Source organism: Tyto alba, unplaced genomic scaffold (assembly GCF_018691265.1).
Source record: "Tyto alba isolate M040663 unplaced genomic scaffold, T.alba_DEE_v4.0 Super-Scaffold_44, whole genome shotgun sequence".
Classification (NCBI taxonomy): Eukaryota; Metazoa; Chordata; class Aves; order Strigiformes; family Tytonidae; genus Tyto; species Tyto alba.
Genome location: NW_024881320.1, coordinates 10,154,161 through 10,177,755, shown reverse-complemented (window position 1 = coordinate 10,177,755; position 23,595 = coordinate 10,154,161). Strand labels below are relative to the sequence as shown.

The 23,595-nt window shown below is 38.9% G+C and overlaps 1 protein-coding gene across 2 annotated transcripts; it reads left to right on the top strand.

Annotated features, from left to right (window-relative positions):
* The first annotated feature begins 273 nt into the window (after window positions 1-273).
* Window positions 274-22,870, top strand: YPEL1 (yippee like 1). Of its 2 annotated transcripts, none has more exons than XM_042805209.1 (5): window positions 274-471; window positions 4,591-4,873; window positions 15,979-16,022; window positions 17,441-17,549; window positions 18,390-22,870. In XM_042805209.1, exons 2-5 carry the CDS (start codon window positions 4,757-4,759, stop codon window positions 18,477-18,479), a joined length of 360 nt encoding a protein of 119 aa, XP_042661143.1. In that variant the 5' UTR covers window positions 274-471; window positions 4,591-4,756; the 3' UTR covers window positions 18,480-22,870. The 2 variants fall into 2 exon arrangements, with proteins under 2 accessions (XP_042661143.1, XP_032864047.1); XM_033008156.2 differs by having other exon boundaries at window positions 274-668.
* Window positions 22,871-23,595: the final 725 nt, after the last annotated feature.

Sequence of the window (23,595 nt, the reverse complement as noted above, 5' to 3'; positions counted from 1 at the left end):
AGGCGTGGAGGGAGCGGGGGTGGGGCGGGGCGCTCGCTGCACGCGCCCCTCGCTGCACGCACAACTGCCCGTGGGGGGAGGGGCGAAACGGGAGGGGAGGAGTCAAAGCGGCGCACTCGCCCCGCCCCCGAGCACCCCCCCCATCCCTCCACGAAGCCAGGGGGGCGGAGCGGCGCGCTCCCCCAGCCCGCGCGCGCCCCACCCCCGCAACGGTCGCCGCCGCTCCTTCGCCCGCCCCCCGGGGGGGCGGGGCGGGCGCGCGGGAGCGCGCGCGCGCGCGGTGATTGGCTGCCGGCGGCGGTGGGAGCGGGTTTAACGGCCGCAGCGCCCCCGGGCCGGGGGAAAGCAAAACAAAGGCGGCGGCGGGCGGGAGCGCAGCGCGGCGGCAGGATGCCTCGGCCGCCCCTCGGCCCTCAGGGCGGGAGACGCGCGCCCGGCCCCTGCCTGTGACTCCCGGCCGCCGCCGAGAAGGTACCTTCGAGGCGAGGGAACCCGCCCCCTTTCCCCCTCCTTTGTGTTTCGGTGAGGGCCCGGCGCTGAGCCCTCGCTGGCCGCCGCGTGAGGAGCGGGGGTCCCGCCTCGGCTCCTGCCCTTGCCCGCTGAGGGAGAGGGGCCCGCGGGCGCGCTGCTCTTCGGGGTCCGGGCTGGGGAGCGGAGCCGGCGCAGCGGTGAGTACTGGAGCGTGTGAGAAGCCGGCCGCTCTCCCTTTCGCTGGGATTTTTTTTTTTTTTTTTTTTTTTTTTTTTTTTTTTTTTGCGGTGGGGGGACACGCACCGAAAGGCGGCTGCGAGAGAAGCCCCGTGTTGCACCCCCGGCCGGGGGGGCCGCGGTTTCCTGTGTGCGCGGGGCGGGGGGCCGCCAAGGCAACTTTGCTGGCGGGAGGAGGGCTCGGGCGCTATTTATAGCGCCTGGAAATGACGGCAGCGCTGCTTGCCTGTAGCCCGCTCGTTACAGGGCGGGTGGTGATGGTTTACATAATTGGGGGGGGGGGGGAGCCGAGGCTGCGCTCAGTGAGCAGAGGTCCGGTGGGTTTTCCTTTCTCGCTCCCGCCCTGCCGGGGGCCCCAGGAACGGTGCGGTCAGTCCCTTGCCCGGGGTCCGCCGGGAGTGGAGCCGGCGGGCTGGGAGAGAGCTGGCCCGTGTTTGGGTGGCCGTGCACGGCAGTCCCCCGGCAGCGTGCCCGTGGGCTGGGGGAAACGAGCCGTTACCGTACGGTGATCGCTGCGAGTGGGAAAGAAAAGGGAACGGCGTCACCCGCCGCGGCGGCTTTGTGATCCGGAGTGAGAGGGGAAAAGGCTTAAACGTGCACGGAGCAGCTGCTCCCTCCCGGGAGGGAAACCTACTCTCTGCCAGTAACTTTCCCTTCACATCTTTTTACCTGTTATTTCTCGGTATCTACAATGAAATGAGGCTCTTGTGCCTCAGTCTTTAACTTTATGAGGTTTTTCGCTGCCGGAGTAACCATTTCGCAGCTTACTAAGAGTGCGTGCGCAGGCTTTGTCCGGCTTTGCGGAGCTAGTCAGGCTCTTGGCTTGTTTTGTGTCACTCCTTTATTCTTGAATCCAGAAAGAATGACGGAGCGGCTCATTTCTTACACATTTAATTTCTCTATATGCGCGTGTGTGGTTCCAGGCAGCGGTGTGAAGATCCCCACGCAGACAAGGGAAGTGTTTTTCCTCGCTGGTGCCCGGTAGGCAGCTCCCGCGGCGGCGCGGTCCCGCAGGCCGCGGGCCGCCCCCCCCCCCCCCCCCCCGCCACGCTTATCGGGGTGTTTGTTTACACATCCGGGAACCGGGCGGGGCGGGGCCTCCCCCCCGCCCCATTGGCCGCCCGGCGCCCTGCCCCGGTGACGTCACAGGTGCGGCCAGCGGGACGGGGCTGTTCATTATTCACCCCCCTAAAACCGGCTGTTGGCTTTCGGGGCAAGGGGCCGGCCCTGAGGGCAGGCTGCTCGGGCAGTGTGCCGGGGCGGGGAAGGCGAGGAGATCTGCTTGTCGGGCTTCGGCTGTACGAGTCTATGGCGAACGCAGTTAGTGCTGCCAGAGGTTCCTGTTGTTTGTAGACTGGTAGGTACATGTACAAGTCACCCAAAAACAGGATCTGGACAGCCATTTAGAAGTGGATAGGCGGCAACCTGTATGCTTGTTTTTGCACTTAATTTTGCAATTTCTTTCAAATTGCTTAGATCTTCAGGAAACCTAGCAGTCATGTGCATGACCAAAGCACAGACTGTGCTGTTGTCTAAGACTGAGAACAAAATAGTTGCCTCGGGTTTCTACACTGCTTTCCACAAAATACTGAACAGCAGCTGCGGAAACTGCTACTGCTCAACAGTGAAGTGAGGCTGGATTTATTCACCGTTACTAGAGCAACTACAAAATGGTTCATGTTTTGAATCTTGCCTTTAACATCACAAAGCAATGAGTCCTGTGATTCTTACAGTGTATTTCAAACACTTAAGATTGGACTCTTTTTGAAGAGGGCAATATCAAATACAATTCTGTCAAACGAGCTTTGGAATTCTTTAGTTTCTGTAGTTGAAGGACTCAGTATGTTTAGTCTGCAAGAGTTCAGATTGCCTTAAGAAGTGTGAATTAAAAGAGCTTCTAGGAATGCCTTGAAAAATATTTTCCTCTTACGTTCAACTTAATGAACTTTTGCAAGCATTGAACTCATGCTTCAATTACTGATCGAAAGGGTCTAATCCAAAGTCAGAACATGTTTGCTTTCATTCTGAAACGCTGGGGGTTCTTTTCCATCTCTCTGAACATTTTTCATTTCTGTATCTTTCTTAACATTAAGAGTTCAAGCAGGGAATTTAAAGGGAACCTCATGCTTAACTTCCAGGATTATATTTCTTGTATTGTCTTTCTCCTATAATCTGTTACCTCATAAATATGACTTGATATCTGGCAGTTCTACAGAAGCAGGTTCTTTTCCCTGAACGCTGTAATCATTCTTCCCTTTGCAGTTATAATTAAATTATCTTGTGACAATATGAATATAATATTTAAATGACTGTATTAATTATTAAGTTCTGCTCTTTAGGCTGAGTTAATACTTCAAACCTATTCATCTATTCCTTACCAAATCTGTTTTCCTTTTCAGTAACTAATAAAAGTCCAATCATTCTGATGTGTAGATATGTGCTTTGGATGATAACTTGTTCCCATTGTTGCTTATTTTTTTGGATTGCGTATGTTCTATTACATGTTTTGTTTGTGGCTTATCTTTGCCTTTGTAATTCTTTGTGTATGAAATTGTCTTGTAGCAAGGCCTTCAGTAGTTCTTGAGTATTTTCCTGCTGCAGTTACAAGTTTAAGATTAAAAAAAAAAAAAACCAAACAAAAAACAAAACCAAACCCCTTTAAATCTTGCTGTGGCTGACTCTTGTGCTAGGCCTGCTGTACAGATTACTTTCTCAAAACTACTTTCGAAGCACAGTGACTGCTTCCTATAAACAATCTTTAATTTATGTGGCTTTCATTATCTGCTCTATTTGTATAACTAGTATCCTACTGCTAGAAGAGTGTTAACTGCTGCCCTGCACACAACTTACAACTGTGATAAGTGTTTTGCATGGTCGTTTTAATAGCTGGATCAAGATACTGTAAATTCTTTATATTGGCTCTAATTTCTGTGTTTGTGCTATTGACCTACTCTGTTGCTCATCTGATAGTTGATGACATAAGTGACTGTGCAGTGTTCATGTTTGGATTGCTCATTAGCTTGACGCATATAGTGTGGTAACTGGCCTTTGACAGATCAGTAGATGTTATGAATATTTAGAATATGTAATTTTCAGGCAAACTCTGAAAAAAGCTTGCTTTCCAGTGTAGCAGGAAAGTCTGGCCTTCTCTATGTATGTAATGTCTCTTAAAGGCACTCTGAGGATTAGGAATGCAATTGGGTATTCTCTGTGTAGAATTTAGCTTTTATTATCTGTGATTTTGGTAGCATCCATTAAGACAATTCTAGTAGAGTGAGGAAGTACCTGACTAGATTTGATCACAACACTGGTCAAAAAGGTCTTTGCCTGAAGGCATAACTCTGCTGAGCTTGAATGAGGAGGAGACATGGATCCTTGAGTAGGGTGGCAACATCTTACTTGGTATTTGACTTAAAGCCAGATGTGATACAGCAAGATTTTTGTTGAAAGAAAATATCTGTTGTATATTTATTGTTGGACATGGCACATGTTTTCCAAGATGCCTTGTTACTTGCTGTGTTGGAACTGACCACTGGAACTTCAAAGACAATTCACTTTCTCTAATACCCTGCTTTTTGCTGTAGTTTTCTGCATGGATGCCTTAAAGAGTATACCTGGTATATTGTAAAAGCGGTTGTGTTTCATGGAGAACTGTTTGAATCTCCTCCTTCATTAGAAGTGTGATGTAGTAGAAGCCACTAGTGGAATAGAACTGCTTGTTGCTCTGTTGAGGGGAACTTGAATCGCGCAGATTCATAGAAGGGGCCTGTAGTGCAGCCAGGCATTTTCTCTAAATAACACCTTCCCTTGTCTAGAATTGATGAATAACAAGTTTATACTGGCCTTGTAAACTGCTAATTGTTCTGTTCTTTTCACCTACAGGTTGTGACTGTTTCTCTTCTGTCACTTGTGTGGAAAGTGCCACACACACTCCAGAACAACAACGGCTTTTGCTTGCATATTCCAGTGTTTCTTTTGTCAGCGAGTTCAGCAAAGTTGTAATTCTTCAAGTGCCAGCCCTGAGCTGAGTGAGGAGCCACCAGCAGAGATGGTAAAAATGACAAAATCAAAAACGTTCCAGGCTTACCTGCCAAACTGTCATCGAACCTACAGCTGTATCCACTGCAGAGCCCATCTAGCCAATCACGATGAATTGATCTCCAAGGCAAGTGGTTTGTTTAGAGACCTCATGAATTATTTCTTAACCAAAATGGTTATCACTGTATCACTGCTCCCATTAGATAAGGGATGCAAATTGATGCATACCTCAAAGCATCTTCCCTGGGTTCACTCTTGGGTCATACATGTTGTGTACTGAGGACTGGATATATTCTGGAAACTTTTGAATTTGACGTAAAGGCTGATCTATATATTCCCCATATTAACAACTTCTATCTACTGTCAGGTAGGTACTGTTTTTGAGCTGTTGTATCTGCAGTCTTCTAAGGAAAACTGTCAGAAGAAAACATGGATCTCTGGGTAGGGAAATTATTCTGGTTATGGTTATTCCAGATAAAGATTAGTTTTGACTCTGAAGGTCACAACTGGCTGTTGCCAGAATGTTCTCCTGTTATGGAATCTGTAAACACATCTTCTGCTGTATACCAGTCCCTAAGAAATATGATTAGCCAGAGATGTTCAAAGCAGTTGGACTGTTTAAACTTAAGCTTAGAGGATGTGTGGATCCTTGAAACAGGCTAGGCCTGTCCTTTTTACCTGTTGCTGGAAGAAACCAAGATTTGTGATGTATGAAATATGTAGGAAAACTTGAAGTTCGGGATAAATACTTGACAGACTGGTTCATTCTTTGTTTCAAATAAGCTCCTGATGAATTTGCTCTTAATGTTGTCCTGGAGAAAACACTTGAGTTGCTTTTCAGACCTCTTAATACAAATTGCTTTCTATACAACTGTTCTGTCAAATAAAATTTTTAGTGGCAACCCCTTTATAACTAATTTCCTGTTGCTCCTGCTTGTTTGTATGTTCAGCAGCACTGAGGTGATGCTGCTCTTGAGTGCTGAAGAGATGGGGGGGTTGAGAATCCTACTAATTCTGAATTGAAGTTTTCTTTGGGTGAAGAAGTACACCTGCTTGCTCATTCCTTAGAGGGTTATCAGGAAATAATGGGTTTTCCCCATACAGTTTTTCTTGTGTTCATAATCTTTTTGATCTTTGTTTAGATCTCAAGACAACTTTTTGATTCAAATAGTAAAATTGGTGACAGTTCTTGGCAGTGTTGCTTATTGCTTGCTTGCTTCTGCTCTGCCTTTAGTCTCTCCCCTCAACAATTCTTTCTTTCAACTTAGTACATGTATTGAGGCACAGAACTGCAAATGTTACATGAAATGTGAAACTGAGCTATGTACATATATAGAATGATGTGAAAAAATTAAGAGGGAACACTTGTTTTACTTGTATTAACCTGAAAAAAGTTCCTCACTTTACAGATTGATCTTGGTTTTGCTGACCTTAAAACAAAATAAGAGAAATGATCAAATTGTAATGTAAATGCATTTTAATTTTGTTTCCACAATTTCAGATTTTGAGTATAAGGGGTCTTTTGGGCAACACTGGGTTCTAAATTACAACCAATTGTAGCTTTATTCACTACGTGTTTTGGGCCAAAAACTGGTGGGAGGAGTTAATCTTTCCTGAACTTCAGGTTATAGATGCCTACAGGAAGAATTAAACTCTTCTAGCAGTGTCTCTGGGGATGTATAAATTAATCAAGAAAATGTAATCCAAGCATACATACTTAATAGGAAGTTCTTCTTTTAGTAGACTTAAATTTTTGTATGTCAACTAAACTGGCACAGTTGCCACAAGCCAGTTGTTCTCCAAGGTCTTGGTGGTTTTCGCCACCAGATTATCTTGAATATACTCTTAAGCAAATCATGTGTTTATATTACAGCCTCATAAATAATTTCAAAATCAAGTTTTCAATTCAAAGAACATGGAGAACTCCAAAAAAACCTTACCTAGTGAATACAAATACTTCTAAGTTGCTTCTGATGGTGTTGGGAAGGGTGTTAGGTATGGATTCCACTTTGTCTGGCTTCCATAATTTTCACTGAAGACATCTTACAAAAGTTTCTGTACTGGCAGGTTGACCATATGCATATTTGACAGCTGATCTATATTCTGTCAACTTAAGATTTCTTTATGGTATTTTATTGTTCAAATCTATGTGATAATGAGAAATACATTTAAATGTGAGGTGTATCTTTTTGTATGTTTGTAAAATAAAAAGAACATTTCTCATCTATTGTACTTGTATTTGGAACGTAGCTTTAAAAAACTTTAAGCTTAAACTCCAACATTGGAGAAGTTCTTCTGATGGAAACAACTGCAAAGCAATAGTTAGATATGCTTGGATCATTAAAAATAAATAGTGCTGTCCTGGGTGGGGGGTGGCAGGGGGAGTGATGGGAAGAAATAAGATTTGATTTGTTTTAAATAGAAACACAGGTTAACCTGGAAAATAAAAACAGATGAAACATCTTGGACAACATGCGTAGACATAACTTCAGAATGGTAAAGGACTAACAGATGAGTGTACTTCAGAACTGGTTTTTAGATGATTCTTTTTTTCTGAAGTTCTCTTAAAGTGCTTTCATTGATGCCTGTTATATGCAATGAAAAGCTCAGTTAGTATAATTACCCTGCCACAGCAAAAATACTTAAAATAACCTGAAGTGTAGAAAGTTGATTCTATCCAATCTAAAGTTATCCAAGAACAGTGCAGTTCCTGTACTGTTTTGGGTTTACTGATGGAGCAGAGAATTGGACTGCTCAACCAGATTCCATGCCTACCCACCCACCCTGCCTTACTTTGAGGGCCTTGTTAAAAGCGAAAGCTCTGTGTAACACCTAAATATACAATTTTTGGTTACAGATTCTCACTTCTTTTCAAATGCATACTATACAATCTCACTTCAGAACCCTAGTGCTACACATACTCTTCAGTAGATAAAGGAAAACAGCATTTGATACCTGGCTGTAGCTGCTTCATGTGGGTGGTGTTGGCCCACACCCTGCATTTCTTGGGTAGATGGTGACTGTTGCTTTCTTCTGTGTGATCAGGGAAAAGAGCCAAATTACATGGTGCACTCTTAATTTAAAGCAGCTACAACTAGCTTTCTAATGTGCTTTGAGGTATAAGCAGTTGTTATACCTGATGCTATGATGTTTCAAACTTCAAGATGAAAAGATAAGCTATGCTAATAGAAAGAGTGCTGTTTCTCTTAAATGTTGGTCTGTCATGGAAAAGCAGAGTGTGCTGCATATTTGTCAATCATCCTTTCGATTCTGATCCTGAAAAAAACAGACTTCAATACAGATTTGCAGTTCTGCTTTTGAGAACTGTTGATGCCAACTGTCTGATGAGGATGGCAGCATTTTCATTCTATTCCTGCTCTGTTTGAGCAGTAGGATCTTTCTTGCCTTAGAATTAATCATGAAGCTCTTGTTTTCTTGTGCCCTCGCTGGTGATAAAATGGTATCCAAGAGTCTTGGCTGTGTCTTGGAAATAAGAATGCAGTCTAATAAGGCAATATAAAAATGTGCTACCTGTACAAGTGAATTCATGGTTATCTATAGTTTTATTTTTCTCTGCAACTATGAAAGGACTCAGTGTGTTGCCTAGTGTTGAAATCAGCTTGGATGTTGGTGATCAGAGCATACATTTGTAGATATTTTCACTCTATAATTTTGTTTTCTGTGTCTAGGGGGGAACCTGGGGAAAGGGGAGGAATAGGAAGAAGGCTGGCTGAGGAGTCCCAATCTAGACCATCATCAGCAATAGAGATGTTGAAAAATATTAGTCTGTACAGCTGAACACATGCACACATGTATGAACAGTTGCCTTAATTTATAATAACCAATCATCTTGGTAAAAACAGTGATTTGAAGGAGATACATAATAAGGATACATAATAAGAGAATGAACAAACTGTAGATGACATAACTGAAATAGGTATAATTTTGAAGTGGTGTTAGGTAGGTCTTAATGCAAATCAGTAGTGTCTAACAAGTCTGTAAGTGCTGGGTTTTCTGTTTCTTTGGCAAAGACTTCAAAGTGAATGTTAAACATCAGAAAAAAAATACTCTTGGAGTATACCAGTCTTCACTACGTTGGGGGACATTCAGAGGACAGGGAAGAAACTGCAGCTTTTTTATTTCTTTAAAGAAGCAAATGGATATTTTTAGTATCATATCTTACTGTGACTACAGGCACAGAAGAAAATCAACCTCTATCAGCAAGCAACCACCGGCCTTAATAAAGAGCAAGGCAAAAAAATGATGCTGTAGGAGGCACTTGTTGGATTTAAAATGTTTAAATAGCACATAAAAAATGACCAAACAATGTGTCAATAATTTTTAAAATCCCAACAATTAAAAAAATTGACATAATTGTTTTGATGGAAAACATCTATAAGTGTCTTTGAAGACCAGGGGAGATTGCCACTTTTGTGGCCTGGAAAAAATGTTGTGTATGCTGTTCTTAATTCTAAAATAAGTTTTGTGAAAGGTTTAACTGAAAGAGCTTTCTTCTGATTTGCTTGTAAATGGTAGAGAATGTGCAGTGATTATTAGCTGTAGTTAATATTATAAGAGGCAAGTGTTGCTTGAAGAGCGTAAGTTCCAAAGCACTTGAGAATGGCTTCTGCCCACTAAGTTCTAGTAATTGTTTAGAAATTCAGGCACAGTCCAACAAATTACAAAGGAATACAAATACCTAATAGAAATCTTGGAACCTCGTGGATGTATTGCAGAGGATAATGCTTTGTTACTCAAGGCTGACCTGCTTGAAAGACTGTTGAATTGTCTTACAGTGTACCTTAATGCTGGGGATGGAAGAAAATCTGGATTACTTTGTATGGATGCCTATATAAATACTGTCACTTCTGTCTCATTCATTGCAAAGCATTTCTGACCAGAGGGGAAAAAATCATATGAAGTCACAGACAAGACTAGATGTGTCAATATTTTCAAGAACAAGTTCTGCATAAAGGTATATATATATATATGTAACGGTCATTGACTTCACTGGGAAATCCTTGCACCTTATGGGTAAAAGAAGACTCTTAGTGGATAAATTTAGTTTTCCAAGGCATTCAGTATGTCTGTTATATTATTGATGAGAAGGAAAAGTCTTCAGCTTAAATAGATGCCAAAACATGTTTAGCTTTGCTTAGCAATCTGTGATTTTGTCCTCTTCTGTTTAACTGTTGAGTTCAAGAGGAATTTTTTCAAGTGCTTATTGTTTTTAAGTAAAAATGCCGTTCTTAGCTTGATTCAATGTGGTAATCCCCATTTGCTCATGATATAAGGAGTACTTGGAAAGCTAGGTGGGCCTGTTGTATGCTTGGAGGCCATTTTTGTTCCCTGCTGAAAAAGTTGAGAATGAGCCTAATTTCATAAATATTCTGGTGATAGTTTTTTTCTCTAGGAGGTTTTTTGGGTTCTGGTTTTTTTCCTGTTGGGGGAACAATGTAGTTTTTGGAAGAGAAGCAATCTTTGGAAAACATCCAAGAATAGAATTGAAGGCTTAAAGGAGCTGGAAAATGTGCAAGGGAAGTGTTTTGACATAATTATTTCTGAAATACATTCAAGATACTATATAACTTCAGATAACTTGTCCTGCCTGACAGAGTCATCACTTCAGGAAATATCATTTGCCAAATCTGCAAGCATGCAGTTTTTGGGGTGGAATTTTTTAAGGTTATCTTCTACATATTGACCTTTATAACTTGCTTTATTAAAATCAGTAAATAATTGAATGAAAATGTACTTTCAAAAATTTTTAAGTATATTTATCGTGGAGTCATCTTGGACTTGCCTAGTAAGCAGCTAAGCAGCACTGTCTCCAGATGTCTGTAGTATCAAGGAATTGGTTGGATCTGAGAGAAATATCAAGTGGAAGAAGTCCTGGTTTTCCCTGATAATTTTTTTTATCTGTAGCCTATGTTAAATTAAATTTTCTGAATTTATTTTGCAAATCTTGAAATAACAGGATATCCTTACAGTCTCTGATGCATCCTACTGTCACAGCACTTGTATGTGTTTATGGTTTACCTTAAGAATACTGCCCCTAAGAATGCTGTCTTCTGAATTAGTAATATTTCTTTGAATAGCATATTGGTTCAGGATACTGATTCATGTTGATCTATCTTAACTTGTAAAGTGAACTCTAGCAAATGAAAGGAAACTCCAGAAAGTGAAACAAAAAACCTTATGGACTTATTTCCGTTCTTTAAAATTATTTTTCTGTGTAAAGAGTAGCTTACTAACTACGCTTAAGGAAGATACTGTTAATGCCATTCTGACTCGGTTGTAATAATGCCTACCATACCTTTAATACGTGCTAAGATGGCAGTTTCTCTGGATGTCTTCTGTGGAGCATGATCTCTAGCCACACAATCTAATTTCATCTATGGGGAATAATTAATTACATAAGCTTTTTAGTAGCTTCCCTTCCCCCACCCATGCCCTTATGTTTGCTTTAGAACAGTAAATACATGTTCTGCTTAACTGATACTTCCTTTTTTTCCTGGATAAAACAAAAAATCCTGGTGTTAGAAATAATGACGAGTTTAATTTAGAAGCATAGATCATAGCTATTTCTGCAGGTATGTACTAGTCTGTAAGTGAAACATCTATAAAGTTTCTTTACTACAAAATATATTGATGAGAGAGGTCTGACAGATGACTTGAAAAGATCATAATACCAAACTATTCTTGTAGTCGACCTTAGTATTGTGCCTAAGTTGAACACTTCTGCTTACACTATCAGACATTGTAGATACAACTGTGCCGAAACAAGAAAAAGTTACAGATCTTGTAGGTCTTCCTGCAGCTAGTCAAAGATGTGGATTTTCTAAGGAAAAAGTTAACTCATAAATCAATACAGTAATATTAGAGGACCATGAAAAAGCATACTTAAAGTGAATTTGTTTTAACTGTGAATAAATTGCCCAGCCTTTAAGTAAAAATCCTGGTTGATGTGAGTCGTCATTGATGACAGTTGGTCACACTGGCCACTGTCTTCTAGTTCCTCTCTATTGGGTGAGGCATATATTTAAGACTCAGTTTTAATGGAATGTTCTGGTTTAGTTATGTTTTATGTATAGTGCTAGCAATCTTGGAGGTGCTGAACAAATCTTGCAAAGTAAAAGTTTATATTTGCATAGATGGTGTTCTGTAGAAAAGCAGTTTGGAGACTGGTTATGCTTGTTAGTCCTTGACGCTGCCATTTAAAATACTCGCTTTCATTTCCTTTGGGGAGTTGACACACAAGGTGTTTAATTTGTCACTCTCTTAAAATTCATATCAGTATATCTGAATTCATACAGTGCAGAGTGTGAGAAATTTAGTGCTGTTAAAAACAAATGTGTGTTCAGTATTATTTTTTTTTTCTGGTTATGCAAAATATTCTGTTTATAGACAAGTTAAAAGCTTAGCAAGCGGTTAAAGTGCTGAAATGAGTTGTCCTCTTTAGTAATAGGATGCATTAGGAAGTAGAGCTCTGATGATAAATCTTTCTTATACCTGTTAGTGGGTGGAACCCCATGTTAATATTCTGTGGTCAAGAGAATGCATGTGTGACAGATGTATACTGTTTTATGTTGTTTGAATACGGTTTTTAGAAAAAAAATCTCTTCAGCTATTCATGTGTATAAGAAACTACGACTGCCAAATTCTGACAAGTTAAGAAATTAATAAGAAAAATTGAAAGGCACATATTAAAAATTGGTATCTTTACAGTGCACTTCAGTCTGTGTATAAGTGTTCCACATGGATGGATTGCTGATCATTAAATGCTCAATGACACACTGATGTTGTGGTTGAACACTGATTTTGAAGAAAAGTTGGAGTTGCCTGGACCCAAGTTCTGTATTCGAGTACACAGTAACACAAGTTGCTACAGGTTGCTGTTATCTGTGAATGATGTAAACAAGAAGGAACTCACTCTTTGCAACTGGGCAAAGAAGCAATTGTTCTATGGCATGTAAATAAAATATTTAGCCTCTAAACATGTACATAGGTAAGAAAGATGGTATCAAACTCTGCTAACAGGAAGCTAGAAAAGGTGGGAATGGAGGAGCTTTTCACAATGGAATGTTTGTGAACAGATTTTCTGTCTAAAACCTCTATCCATGGAAAAGGTTCTGTTTTGTGTTGCTTCTCCACTCTACACTGACAATCCTGAAAATTAGAAGGTAATGAAGATGGCCATTTCTGAGGGGAAAAAAGCCTAGGAGAAAGAGTACAGCATATTTGGTGCAAGAAAGAAAAGTCATCTTTAAAAATACATCAGGAATAAAGGACAACTAAAGTAGTACTTTCCAACCTGCGGTTTGTATTTCATTTGGCTAGAATTTTTTTTCAGCTTATGAAACAAGAGAGGGGAAGAGCTGCTTTTTCTGCTATTCCTGGCATCCTGCTACTGCCCTCTGCTTAGTTTTGAGAAATGCAGGGTCAAAGGAGAGCTTTTATTAGGTGATATTAAGTCAAGACTAAACATAAATTTGGCAGAAATAATTGCATAATGTAGTTCAGAAGGTCTCCTGGCTGATTTCTTCTGGAGTATTTTTCTTTCCTAGCTATCTGGGGAACTTCACTTTAAAAAGTGATTGTGTAGGACCAGACAAAAAAAACCCCACATTAATTTGTTACACGATTGGTATGTCTAATTACATGTAAATAGAGAAACTAGCACATGACTAATTTAATAGGAGAGAGTATTTCTTGGTGCAGTTTGAAAAAGGATTTGTGAATTCTAATTCCCAACATAAGTTTTTAAAGCAAAGAGAAATGGCTGCAACTTTTTTAGTTGAAGAATTTTTACAGTAGCTTAACCAAAAATAATGGTCGTCATGGCTTTAAATTATTTTTTGTAACTTCATGTACATGGAACGAGGAAGTTCTATTTTAAGTTTATTTCTTAATGAATAAGAGGACCTTTCAAGTGTTTCCTTTGATTTCTCTTAAATTTTGGGGTTGCACAACTGTAGTTGTCTCTAAATTCATGTGTAATTGACTCAGGCTAGTTATTCATTTGTTAATGGTCAGTTTTTGAGAGTATATGCATGAACAGGTTTTGTTTTCAACTGCAGTAAGCATTCTCTGCTTTGTTACTGAGTGTGAGACACAGGCTCTAACTTGGAGAGCACTGCTTATTCCATGGAAACTACAGACTGTAGGTTCTGTACCACTCTGCCAGTTTTGTGATGCATGTTTAAGTATCTCGGGAGAACTGAACTAGTGGTGAAGGGGGTTTTTTTGTTTCTTTGTTTTAAAGGTAGGTGTAAGGATTACTTCCTGGCAGAGCTGTTTGGACTCAATAGTCAACTGAGTCTCTCCTTTCAGGGTCAGTCCTACCTGAAGTTTTAGCTTTCACTGTACTGCATAGCCTATCTTGTTTTCCTTGCTTTGTGAAAAATAAGACTTGTAGTTCTGGCTGATGGAGAGAGTACCTTCTCTTTTGTCTTTGCTGTAGGTGAAGAAATACGCTTTGTCAGTAAAAATCTCCATTTAATAATTCTTTTAAATGGTTGCTAAAATAATACTAAAATATGAACGCTATGAACTGTTAGGTGGAATTCATCGTCTTAAGGTGAGATTTTATGAGTAGCTAAGGGCTGTTTGTAACTACACTGCCACCATTGCTACTTACGGTAGCTCAGAGTAATGAATTTCTTTTAACATTATTTGTTGCAGTATATAATCTAGTTAATGTTACTCAAAAAATGTTCATTTAAATATGTTTCCCATTTATGTCTTGTGGTTTTTTTTGGTTTTGTTTTTTTTTTTTTTTTTTTGGCAAACAGTTCTGAGTAAGGAGTTAAGATACAACAGTTGATTAGCAACGCAACATTAGACTGGCAAAATATGTATTTTGGTCTCAAGTGACTTCTAATTATGTAACTACATGTCAGAATAAGAATCCATTGCAGAAAAGTCCTGCTGCTTATGGTTCCATGTTACTAAAACCATTCAGAGATAGTCCAGGTGAAATTTTCCTTCCAAAATCCTTCTATGTTGATCTAGTGTAGGTTTCAGGAAAGTTGGTCTTTGACCTTCAATACTAGAACTGCAAGGATTCTTGAGAACAGTTGTATTTGCTCTTCAGCATGGATGAAATGGTTAATTTTCTTTCACAGTAGGTTAGGGAAGAGAAATTCTGGAAAAAAAAGAAGAAATTAAGACAGTTTAGGGATTTTTTTTTAATGGAATTCAGTATGGAAGAGAGAAAAAAAAAACTCAATTACACTGTGATACTGTTTGAATGAGAAATAATGGCTATGTCTAAATTATCAAGTAATTCAGTACAGAAGGAACAAATCAACAGATTAAAGCAGTGATGTGTCTTACATACATTTTGAATGTTTTACCTATGGCTGGGTCTACTCTGCTCACAAGTTTTGCCAGGATGTTTGTAGCTCAAGGCTGTTTGATCATAGATTCAGGCCTTCATTAGCGTTTGTAGATTGCACAGTAGAAGAGCTTCTGGTTTAGGTCGGTATAGAAGGAACAAAGATGTAGTTCACAGGCACTGAAACTGCTCTGCAAGGCAAACCAACCCCCAGTAAGTGTGGTTGATTTAGGGGTTTTACTTCAAAACTGTGCTACTGCTCTGGAGTAAAACATTAATTTAGATCCAGCCAAGGAAGTCCAACAGTCATCTTTTGTCCATAATCTATCAGGAATGTGAGAGATTTGAAAGCATGTGTCTGTGCTTGGGCATTTGATGATAACAGTTGTTTTATTAAAATAAAGCTGAGCTTATAAACTGATTAGATATATTTCCTGAATAGAGTATGCTGGTTTTATGTTTCGTCCAGAATTTCACTGGTCTTATATCAAATGATGCAATGAAATTGAAATAAATCATCTTTTGGGTATAGCAGGAGAGGACAGAAGAGATGGAAATAATTTCCTTTGAGTTACAAACAGTATTTTAATTATCATAAAGGATGTCTAGGAAAATGAGAATTGATATCTTGCAAAGGGGTAGGAAAAAAGTATGTTTGGTTTGCATTATGGATGTTTTGTTTTGAACAATAAGACAACTAAAAATCATTGCTAAAAATCTGATGTCGGTAAAAACTTTGCAGACCAGGCTCTCCTATGAAGTAATTCACCTGAAATTGTTTATATCTGTATTATGTGTATATGCTTACTAACACAGCCCTCTGGGACTATTCTTTTGATTGGTGGGGGTTTTTGTATTTTTTAACAAGTGCACTTTTTTTTTTTTTAATGCAGTCCTTCCAGGGAAGCCAGGGACGAGCCTACCTCTTTAATTCTGTGTAAGTATGTTGTTATGGTTATGTACACTACCTACAGAGTGTAATTTTTCTGGTATGCTTCATAAATGGAAAACAGTAGGAATTAATATAGCTGCACTTTGTCCTGTTCTTTTTAATGTTGGCTTCACTGGCCAGTGATAGTTACTAAAGAGCTACTGAGCTGATTCGTAAGTATCCCTTTACACATATTAGTTTATCTTATATTTTAAGTAATTCTGCTAATAGCTGAAAGTTTAGTGGAGGGTGTTAATGTGAAATTCCTTTTGTGTATGTAAGGGTAACTGTCTTGAGTAAAAGTTACCATTCTGAGATATTCCAGAAGTCAGAATATATATTGTGTGACTAAATTTGCTTTAGACAACTCTGTTGTAGTCTAAAGAAGAATTTTCCAGTATGATAGTTAGATAATTTACAGGTTAATGTTTCAGTAAACTTAGTATATCTTAAATGACCTTGAATATTTCAAATGTGCTAGAAGCAAAAGGTCTCTGTGATCTTATCAAGCCTAATATTTGCAATTTTAGGCACAACCTAGCCATGATATAAATCTCTTTGAATTTGCAAATGGGTGTATTTTAAGTTTCTAATATGCAGGATTGCATTTTTGTCTTTTTTTTCAGTGATTTGTGTTGGAGCATTTTGGAAAAAGAAATGCAGTTAAGAGTCTTAGTCTATTTTAGACCAGGATAATGGGACTATAACTGCAAATGATTTGATTGCAGATCCTTGAAATTTTTTTTATGTGTAGGCATTCAGTGGTAACTTGGGACTTCTGGTATAACTGTATTAGTAAGAATCTGGTAATACAAGAGCAAAAATGGTGAAATTTTGCTCTTGGATAACACTGTCTAAAAACTTGGTTTAGTCTTGTCTTGTTTTCTGCATGAAGAAAACAGCTTGATGCAGTACTTCATGGGATGTTCTGTTTTGATATTGCTGTTTTTTCATCATGGTTTCATCTGCTGATTCGTAGCAAAGAAATATTTATATGCTTTTTTCTTGCTGCTATTCTTGAATTGATTCTAAATTCAGCTGTTGGTGCTGATTTACTGGTACAGACTTCCATTATAGAGGTCTCAGATTGGTTTTGAAGAAAAGCTTGACACTGTAGAGATGTCCAGTTACTGCTTAGTGTTATATTCTCTGAAAGTTTAAATATTTAGCCTGTCTTTGTTGATGGGAGTAAGCGGGTACCACCAACAGTTTGCTGTTTAGACTAGCCACTTGAAAAACAAAAAACAAAGCCCTTTTTTCTTCCTGTCCTTCAGCTCAGTGTAAAAGAGGACGTTACTTTTGCAGCATTGAATAAGTTAGGCACTTAATTTAAAAAAATTTTTTGTCACCTGGAGAAAAGGTGGGTAACAGGTGAGGGAAGAAACACTGTCATGCAGTTAATGTAATTTCTCCCTTTTTTTCAGGGTAAATGTGGGCTGTGGTCCAGCGGAGGAGAGAGTTCTTCTGACAGGTTTACATGCTGTAGCAGATATCTATTGTGAAAACTGTAAAACCACTCTTGGATGGAAATACGTAAGCAGTATACTTAAGTCTTCAATTAATGTTTATATGTTGAAGCACAGATATTTGAGTAGGCAATTCAGTAGCAGCTATACTGATAGTTTTGGTGAGTTAGCTCTAGTGCTTTTGTATATATCAGACACTAATGCAGTTTTGCTGCCTTATATCTGCTGGCAAAGTGGATCTTTAATTTCTTGCGTTGCAAAAGATGGTTCGTATAGCAAAAGTATAAATTACAATAAATGGTACGGAGCATGTTTACAGTGCTTAGGACTAATATGAACTGGATTCTGTTGTTTGAAAAGTTATCTGTGCACTTGCACAGTTATCTATAACACTAGCAGCTGTGTTGCAAGTTTGACATTCTGAAAATGTTAGATTCTGGGTGTTGCATGTAGGATTATCATTGATTCATTATAGCTTCAGGTCTTGCAGAAAGAAGTTGTCCTAATGCATTCCCTCTGACGATGAATATAGAGAAAAGCTTTTAAAAGGTTCCTGTTCCCGCTTTTCATTGCTTCTGGGAATAAGGAAACTAAACACAGAACATGCCATTTCCTAACCTTCACTTAAAAAAAGTGTTAAAATTCCCTAAGCAGTGAGAGAACATAGGAAGTCCTAAAGCAAGATCTGTTGTACACTCTGTCTGCCAATTCCGCTTATGAGGCTTACTCCTGTTTCCTTCTCAACCCTCTTAACCCTCTCTTTCCTCCCTCCCATCCTTGATTCAATATAACCGATACAGGATTTTAACTGGAATGTTTCCTCATTTGTATTTTGAACGCAAGTTTGATGTTTAAAATGCTTAATTTACCCAGCTTAATGCGGTGTCTTGATTTTTCTTCTTTGCAGGAACATGCTTTTGAGAGCAGTCAGAAATACAAAGAAGGAAAATTTATCATTGAACTTGCCCACATGATAAAAGACAATGGCTGGGAGTGATTCGTAACCTTTTTCCTTCTGTTTGGACAATAGTCTGTGGAACATGCTTTACAAAGACTAACGCAAAGTAAAGGAAGAGCTTGGCTAGAGTGGCCGTGAGAATATCACTGAACTCTGAAACCTCACAAATGAGTAGTGTAGTGTAAGTGGCTATTTCAGGCCATGTTTGCCTTTTCTCCTTGTGTAAGTTCCCTCTTTTGTACGTGTATTATTGTGTGAACAGTTGTTTTGAAACATTTTGGATGACCTTTTTCTAAACTCTCTCAAACTAGAGAAACAATTCACTAATTGAAAGCAGATTTTACTGGTTAGCATATATCTCTGACCTATGCCTTCAATGCTACCTTCTGCTGTGCATGCTTCTTGCCTAAACACCTACACTCCAGTCCTGTAGAAGTTCTATATCTGAGCAGTCTGAAAGAATGTATGGGACGGGGTGCTTTTTTATATGTAGCAATTTCTGATGTGTTTGGCAGTGAAGAGGATGCAGTATTGTAATTATTAATTTCTTTTTTAAAATTTGAGTGTACCACAACCTATGTACATCTTGTAGGTGAATTGGTTAAAGGTACAGTGCTCACTTTAAAAAAAAATTTCAATTGCACTGACTGAAGTTAGCAGGTCTCAAGTTGTTAGGAAGGGTTATGTTAGAGGTTTGGTATCTTAATGAAATATCTTAGAAGGATTTAAAATCATTAATGCTATAGAATATGTTCATTTAAGACCAACATATTCCCTAAGGAGTTTGCTGGATAAGAAATTGATGAAACTATAGCTTGCAAGATTAAAAAGGCAGAAAAATATATGCATCTTCTATTTTGGAAAAAAAAAAAGTTAGTCGGTGTGTTAAAGAAACAAAAGCTTTGGTACTGTACCTTTGCCAGTAACAGGGACTTGTGCATAAGTAAAGTTTTATGGCTGGTTCCATGTAACTGTATAGTCCTAATGCACTGGACAAAGAGGTTGATATCAAGGAAACTTGTTGAAGTATTCTGCTTCTGCTACATTTGAACAAAAATATTTATTTTTGTGAGAAATGGCCAGAGCCTATGACATGAAAATTAATATAGTACCTGTAGGAAAAGGAGGGTAATAATAGGGAAGTTTGACTCAGTTTTTCGTAAAATAACAAGATAGTTTTTAAAACTTGGGGGTGGGGAAAGGGTTTCTTGGTTTGCTGGCTAAATCATCCCCAAGTACCTTTTTATAATAAAAGTTTATATGAAACTCACCTTCTCCTTTACTCTCACACTGTTTCTTAAATGGAATGAGTTAATGAGAGAAACTTCTGGAAAGTATGCACAAGATTAGCTGTTGGTATCTGTGCATGTAAATTCTGAGCAACTATGAAAGAAATGCTCTACATAAATTTGCTAACTTTATTTTCAAATTAAAGAGTCTCTGAAAACTTTTTGTATTTTAATCTTTTTAATGCTTGAGGACAAAATGTTTGGGAAAAAACCTTTAACACTACATAAGTACTATAACTGAGTAATATGGAAGCCTTGCAATACAAAATCATTTTCTCTCAATAACAATTCTAATATGGCACCTGCAAAATTAGTCATAGGTGCTGTTGCTGCTGTTACGTTTTTGGGAATTTCTGATAGGCTTTCTAAACTCTGCTGCACTTTAGAAATTTTGTCATACGTGAAAATTATGCCAATGGGTAGGGGCAATACAGATCTTTAAAACCAGCTTTCCAGTGTCATTGTGGAGAGAGAGAGAAGAGAGATTGCCCATGTGTATGCATTCTCTATGATGTAGGCTGGCTAAACTGCATTCAAGATGTTGTAGTGATTTCTACCTATGAATTAAAAGTGTAAGAATTAGAGAAGTAGTTAAAGCTGTTGGATTTCAGTCCAGAGACCTGAGGTGGTACAGTTGTGTTTAATCTGAATTTTGTGGTTTATACTTCACTACTTCATGTTCACATCATCAGGCTTCAAAGTCTCCTTTTTAACAATGTCGTTAATGCAAGGTGGGCTTTGGTGTTGCCTGTCTCTTGATCTTTTTGACCTGGAATTCTTGCAGTGTTTTTTTCCTTCCATTGTAATGTATGTTGCCAACAAAGAAGGCACTAAAACTTCTATTAGCAAAAAGTTTGTGTTGGCTTCAAAGTCCAGTTGCAATGTTGATACTTGGGAACACACTTATGTGAAGTTTGTGTATCTTTGGGCTTTTCATATTTCCTGGCTACAGACTTGTTGAAGCAGTACACTGGACTGAAGACAAAAGTAATGGCTGCTTTTCAGTAGAGAGTCAAAATTAAAGAAAATATGTAAAGTATTAAAGATTTTTCTCTAAAATCGGGGGTTTGGCTATCTCTTGTTAGTAAGTTAATGCTGTCTGTAACAGTCTGATTCTTACTTAGAAATTCAACCTCTTTCTTCAGTGCATTATTTATATTTCAAACTGGACATTTTCACCAAAACCTTAATTAACTTTGATGCCAAAGGTTGGGACTTCATCAAGTGCTTAGCACATAGAGCTTCAGACTACTGGCATAAAGAGTTAATGATTGGTATGTGATGTTTATGGCTTTTAAGAGAACCAAATAAAGCAATATTCTTTTTGGTCTTTTAAGAGTGGACACTTAAAGAGTAGAACTAGTACAGAATTGCTATTTCATGCTGCCATGTAACAGTTCTCAAGGCTCCATTCTATTGAGGGAATATGTGAATTTTCTTCCTGTGTTGCTTGGCAGCATCAGTGATTATTTTCTCCCCTTGTAAAGATGTAGAGAGTTCTTGTTATTGGTTTTGGTGAAAGTAGAATCCAGATAGCAATGGCTGCTGGCTGATGTGAAGAGGTCAGTCTGGTCACTGAACCCTCCAGCAGTCATTTGAAAGAAAAATAAACTTACTTGAAAAAAAATTTTACTAAAGCATTTTCCCTCTAACCAATTTTTGTAATATATTAAAGATTATATTTAAAGTTTGTATGTGTTTGCTCTGGGCGAGTTTACTTCCCCTCCAACTTGAGCACTTTTGTTACTTGTACTGGTTATTTTTATTGTTGGTCTTAACATTTATTTTGTATTTTGTTTTTTATAAACTGTAACAAAAAGCTTTTGTGAACCTTTGTTTCTTGCTGGCTCTTTCTTGGACCAAATGAACTGACTATGAGCTGGCTTAGAAGAAATGTTCATTGGGATGCATAGGAATTTGCTAGCAAAAATGTACATGTATTGAAAGGGTTGGTTTTGTTTTTTTTTTTTTTTTTTCCTCTGAACCTCTAAAGCCACGCCTGTCCTAAAGTGATTAATTATAATTTGATGTGACTTTATTAATCTGATCACACATTCTCTGTCTAGATCAAAAATTATGGCTTTTTCAATGGTGTTCCAGGACTGAGTCTGCCTCCAAATAAGAGAGTGTTATTCTTTGGCTGGTCAGTCCAAACCTTTTTGATTAATAAAAGGCAATGCTGCCATCTATAAAAAAATCTATCAAGTTGCAAACTTGCTGTGAAATAAGCTGCAGAATTTGGTGAGGGATTGCTGACACATCAACCTAACCACTCTTGCTGTGTGCTTTTAGCAGTCTAGTAATCTCAATTTTATCTGCCAGTAAAAAGGGCCAGAATATGAATTTCCCTTGTTTATTGTAAGATATACAATGGCAAACTTTATTAATGAAGTTTGTTATAATTCCATCTTAATTTGCCACTAGCACAGCCTAGTATATTGGCCAGTCTGAGTAGTATGCCGTGCATGCTTGCAGTCTTGCAATCCATGGGAGAGGAGAGGGAATACAGTTTATGAAATTTCTCTGAATTAAAATCTGGCTTCGGAGGTTCTGACGAATAGTCATCACTGCACCCATAACCAAATGGTCATCCATATTTCTTATTGGTGTATCAAGTTAGTGCAAGAGTTCATGAATGCTGTGTACCATTTTTGGTGGACTTCTGCTTCCCTCTGAGTAATGCTTTTAGAGCTTTTTCTGCACGCTCATCTCAGCAGTCAGATTGCAACAGTAGTGATCTACAATCTCTTAGACCAAATTTTGAACATGTCCATTCTTTGATAATGGCAATGAGTGGAAGAAGCTGTCAAATTATTGTTAAAACTTTTTGGACATTTTATTGTACTTCATTGAGACTCATGTTAAGTCAACCAGCAGTATAAACACTTACTGCAAAAGGAAGAGACACTTCAGAGGTTTCTTTTAAAAGGACTGTTACAAATGATTTAAGGCCTAAAGCATGAGTCGTAAATGGCAGTTGAGTTGTGCCTCATTGTTTCTTAAACTCTTTTCAATGCTTTCTTTTACAGGTGACATGGCTGTGTTGCTGTTTTGTCCTAGCAATACTGTACATCATTTGTTGTTTCACTATATTGTATCTACTTGAGGTATCACAATAAAAGCTTTCAATTGTTTTGTTGAGTTAGTTGTTGGTTTTGTGCCATCTTTTCTTGCTGATTATCCTGCTTTATCCTCTGATAAGGCCAGGGAGAAAAACCAGTGCTCTTAGATGCTCTTAAAAACTTCCAAAGGGTTGAATCTGAATTTTATATGGTTTTAAGACTGCCACTAAACATTTGGGGTTTTTTCCTTTCACCAATCTTTCCAAAATACAGAAAGTTGTGTTGCTACTTTTAGAGCTTTTGCCCATTTTGAGCCAATCATGGAACCTCCACAAAGTGCTTTCAAAAAGAGAGTCAGTCTCTGCACAGCCCAAAACAACCCTTCAGAGAAACTGAAGGAAGTGCAGATACGCTTTCTGTTGTGTTACCTTGGTCATCTGTCAACCAGAGGAGCACTCTGAGCACCGTCACTCAATCTGTTATTTCTGCTTTGGTTGGGAGGAACTTCTGTAGTTCCTCTAATCAGATTAACGGTTCTCCTCGTGTCAGTAGAGTTCAAGTCCCCACTGTCAGTAACAAGGGCATGATGAAAACTGGTCATCTTCATCCAAGAGCCCAGGTCATGGTGAGTGAGCTTCATATTGAGTCAGACTTGTTCCACCTGTGTATTTGCAGGACGCAGAGTGTGGTGTGTGCGTAAGTGAAGGGCTTCCACCAATGTCCAAATAGGGACTTTTCCCTAAAGATCACGTCAGTACATCACCAGCTGTCTGTAGCAGCAACCGTGACAGTGACTCTCAGATT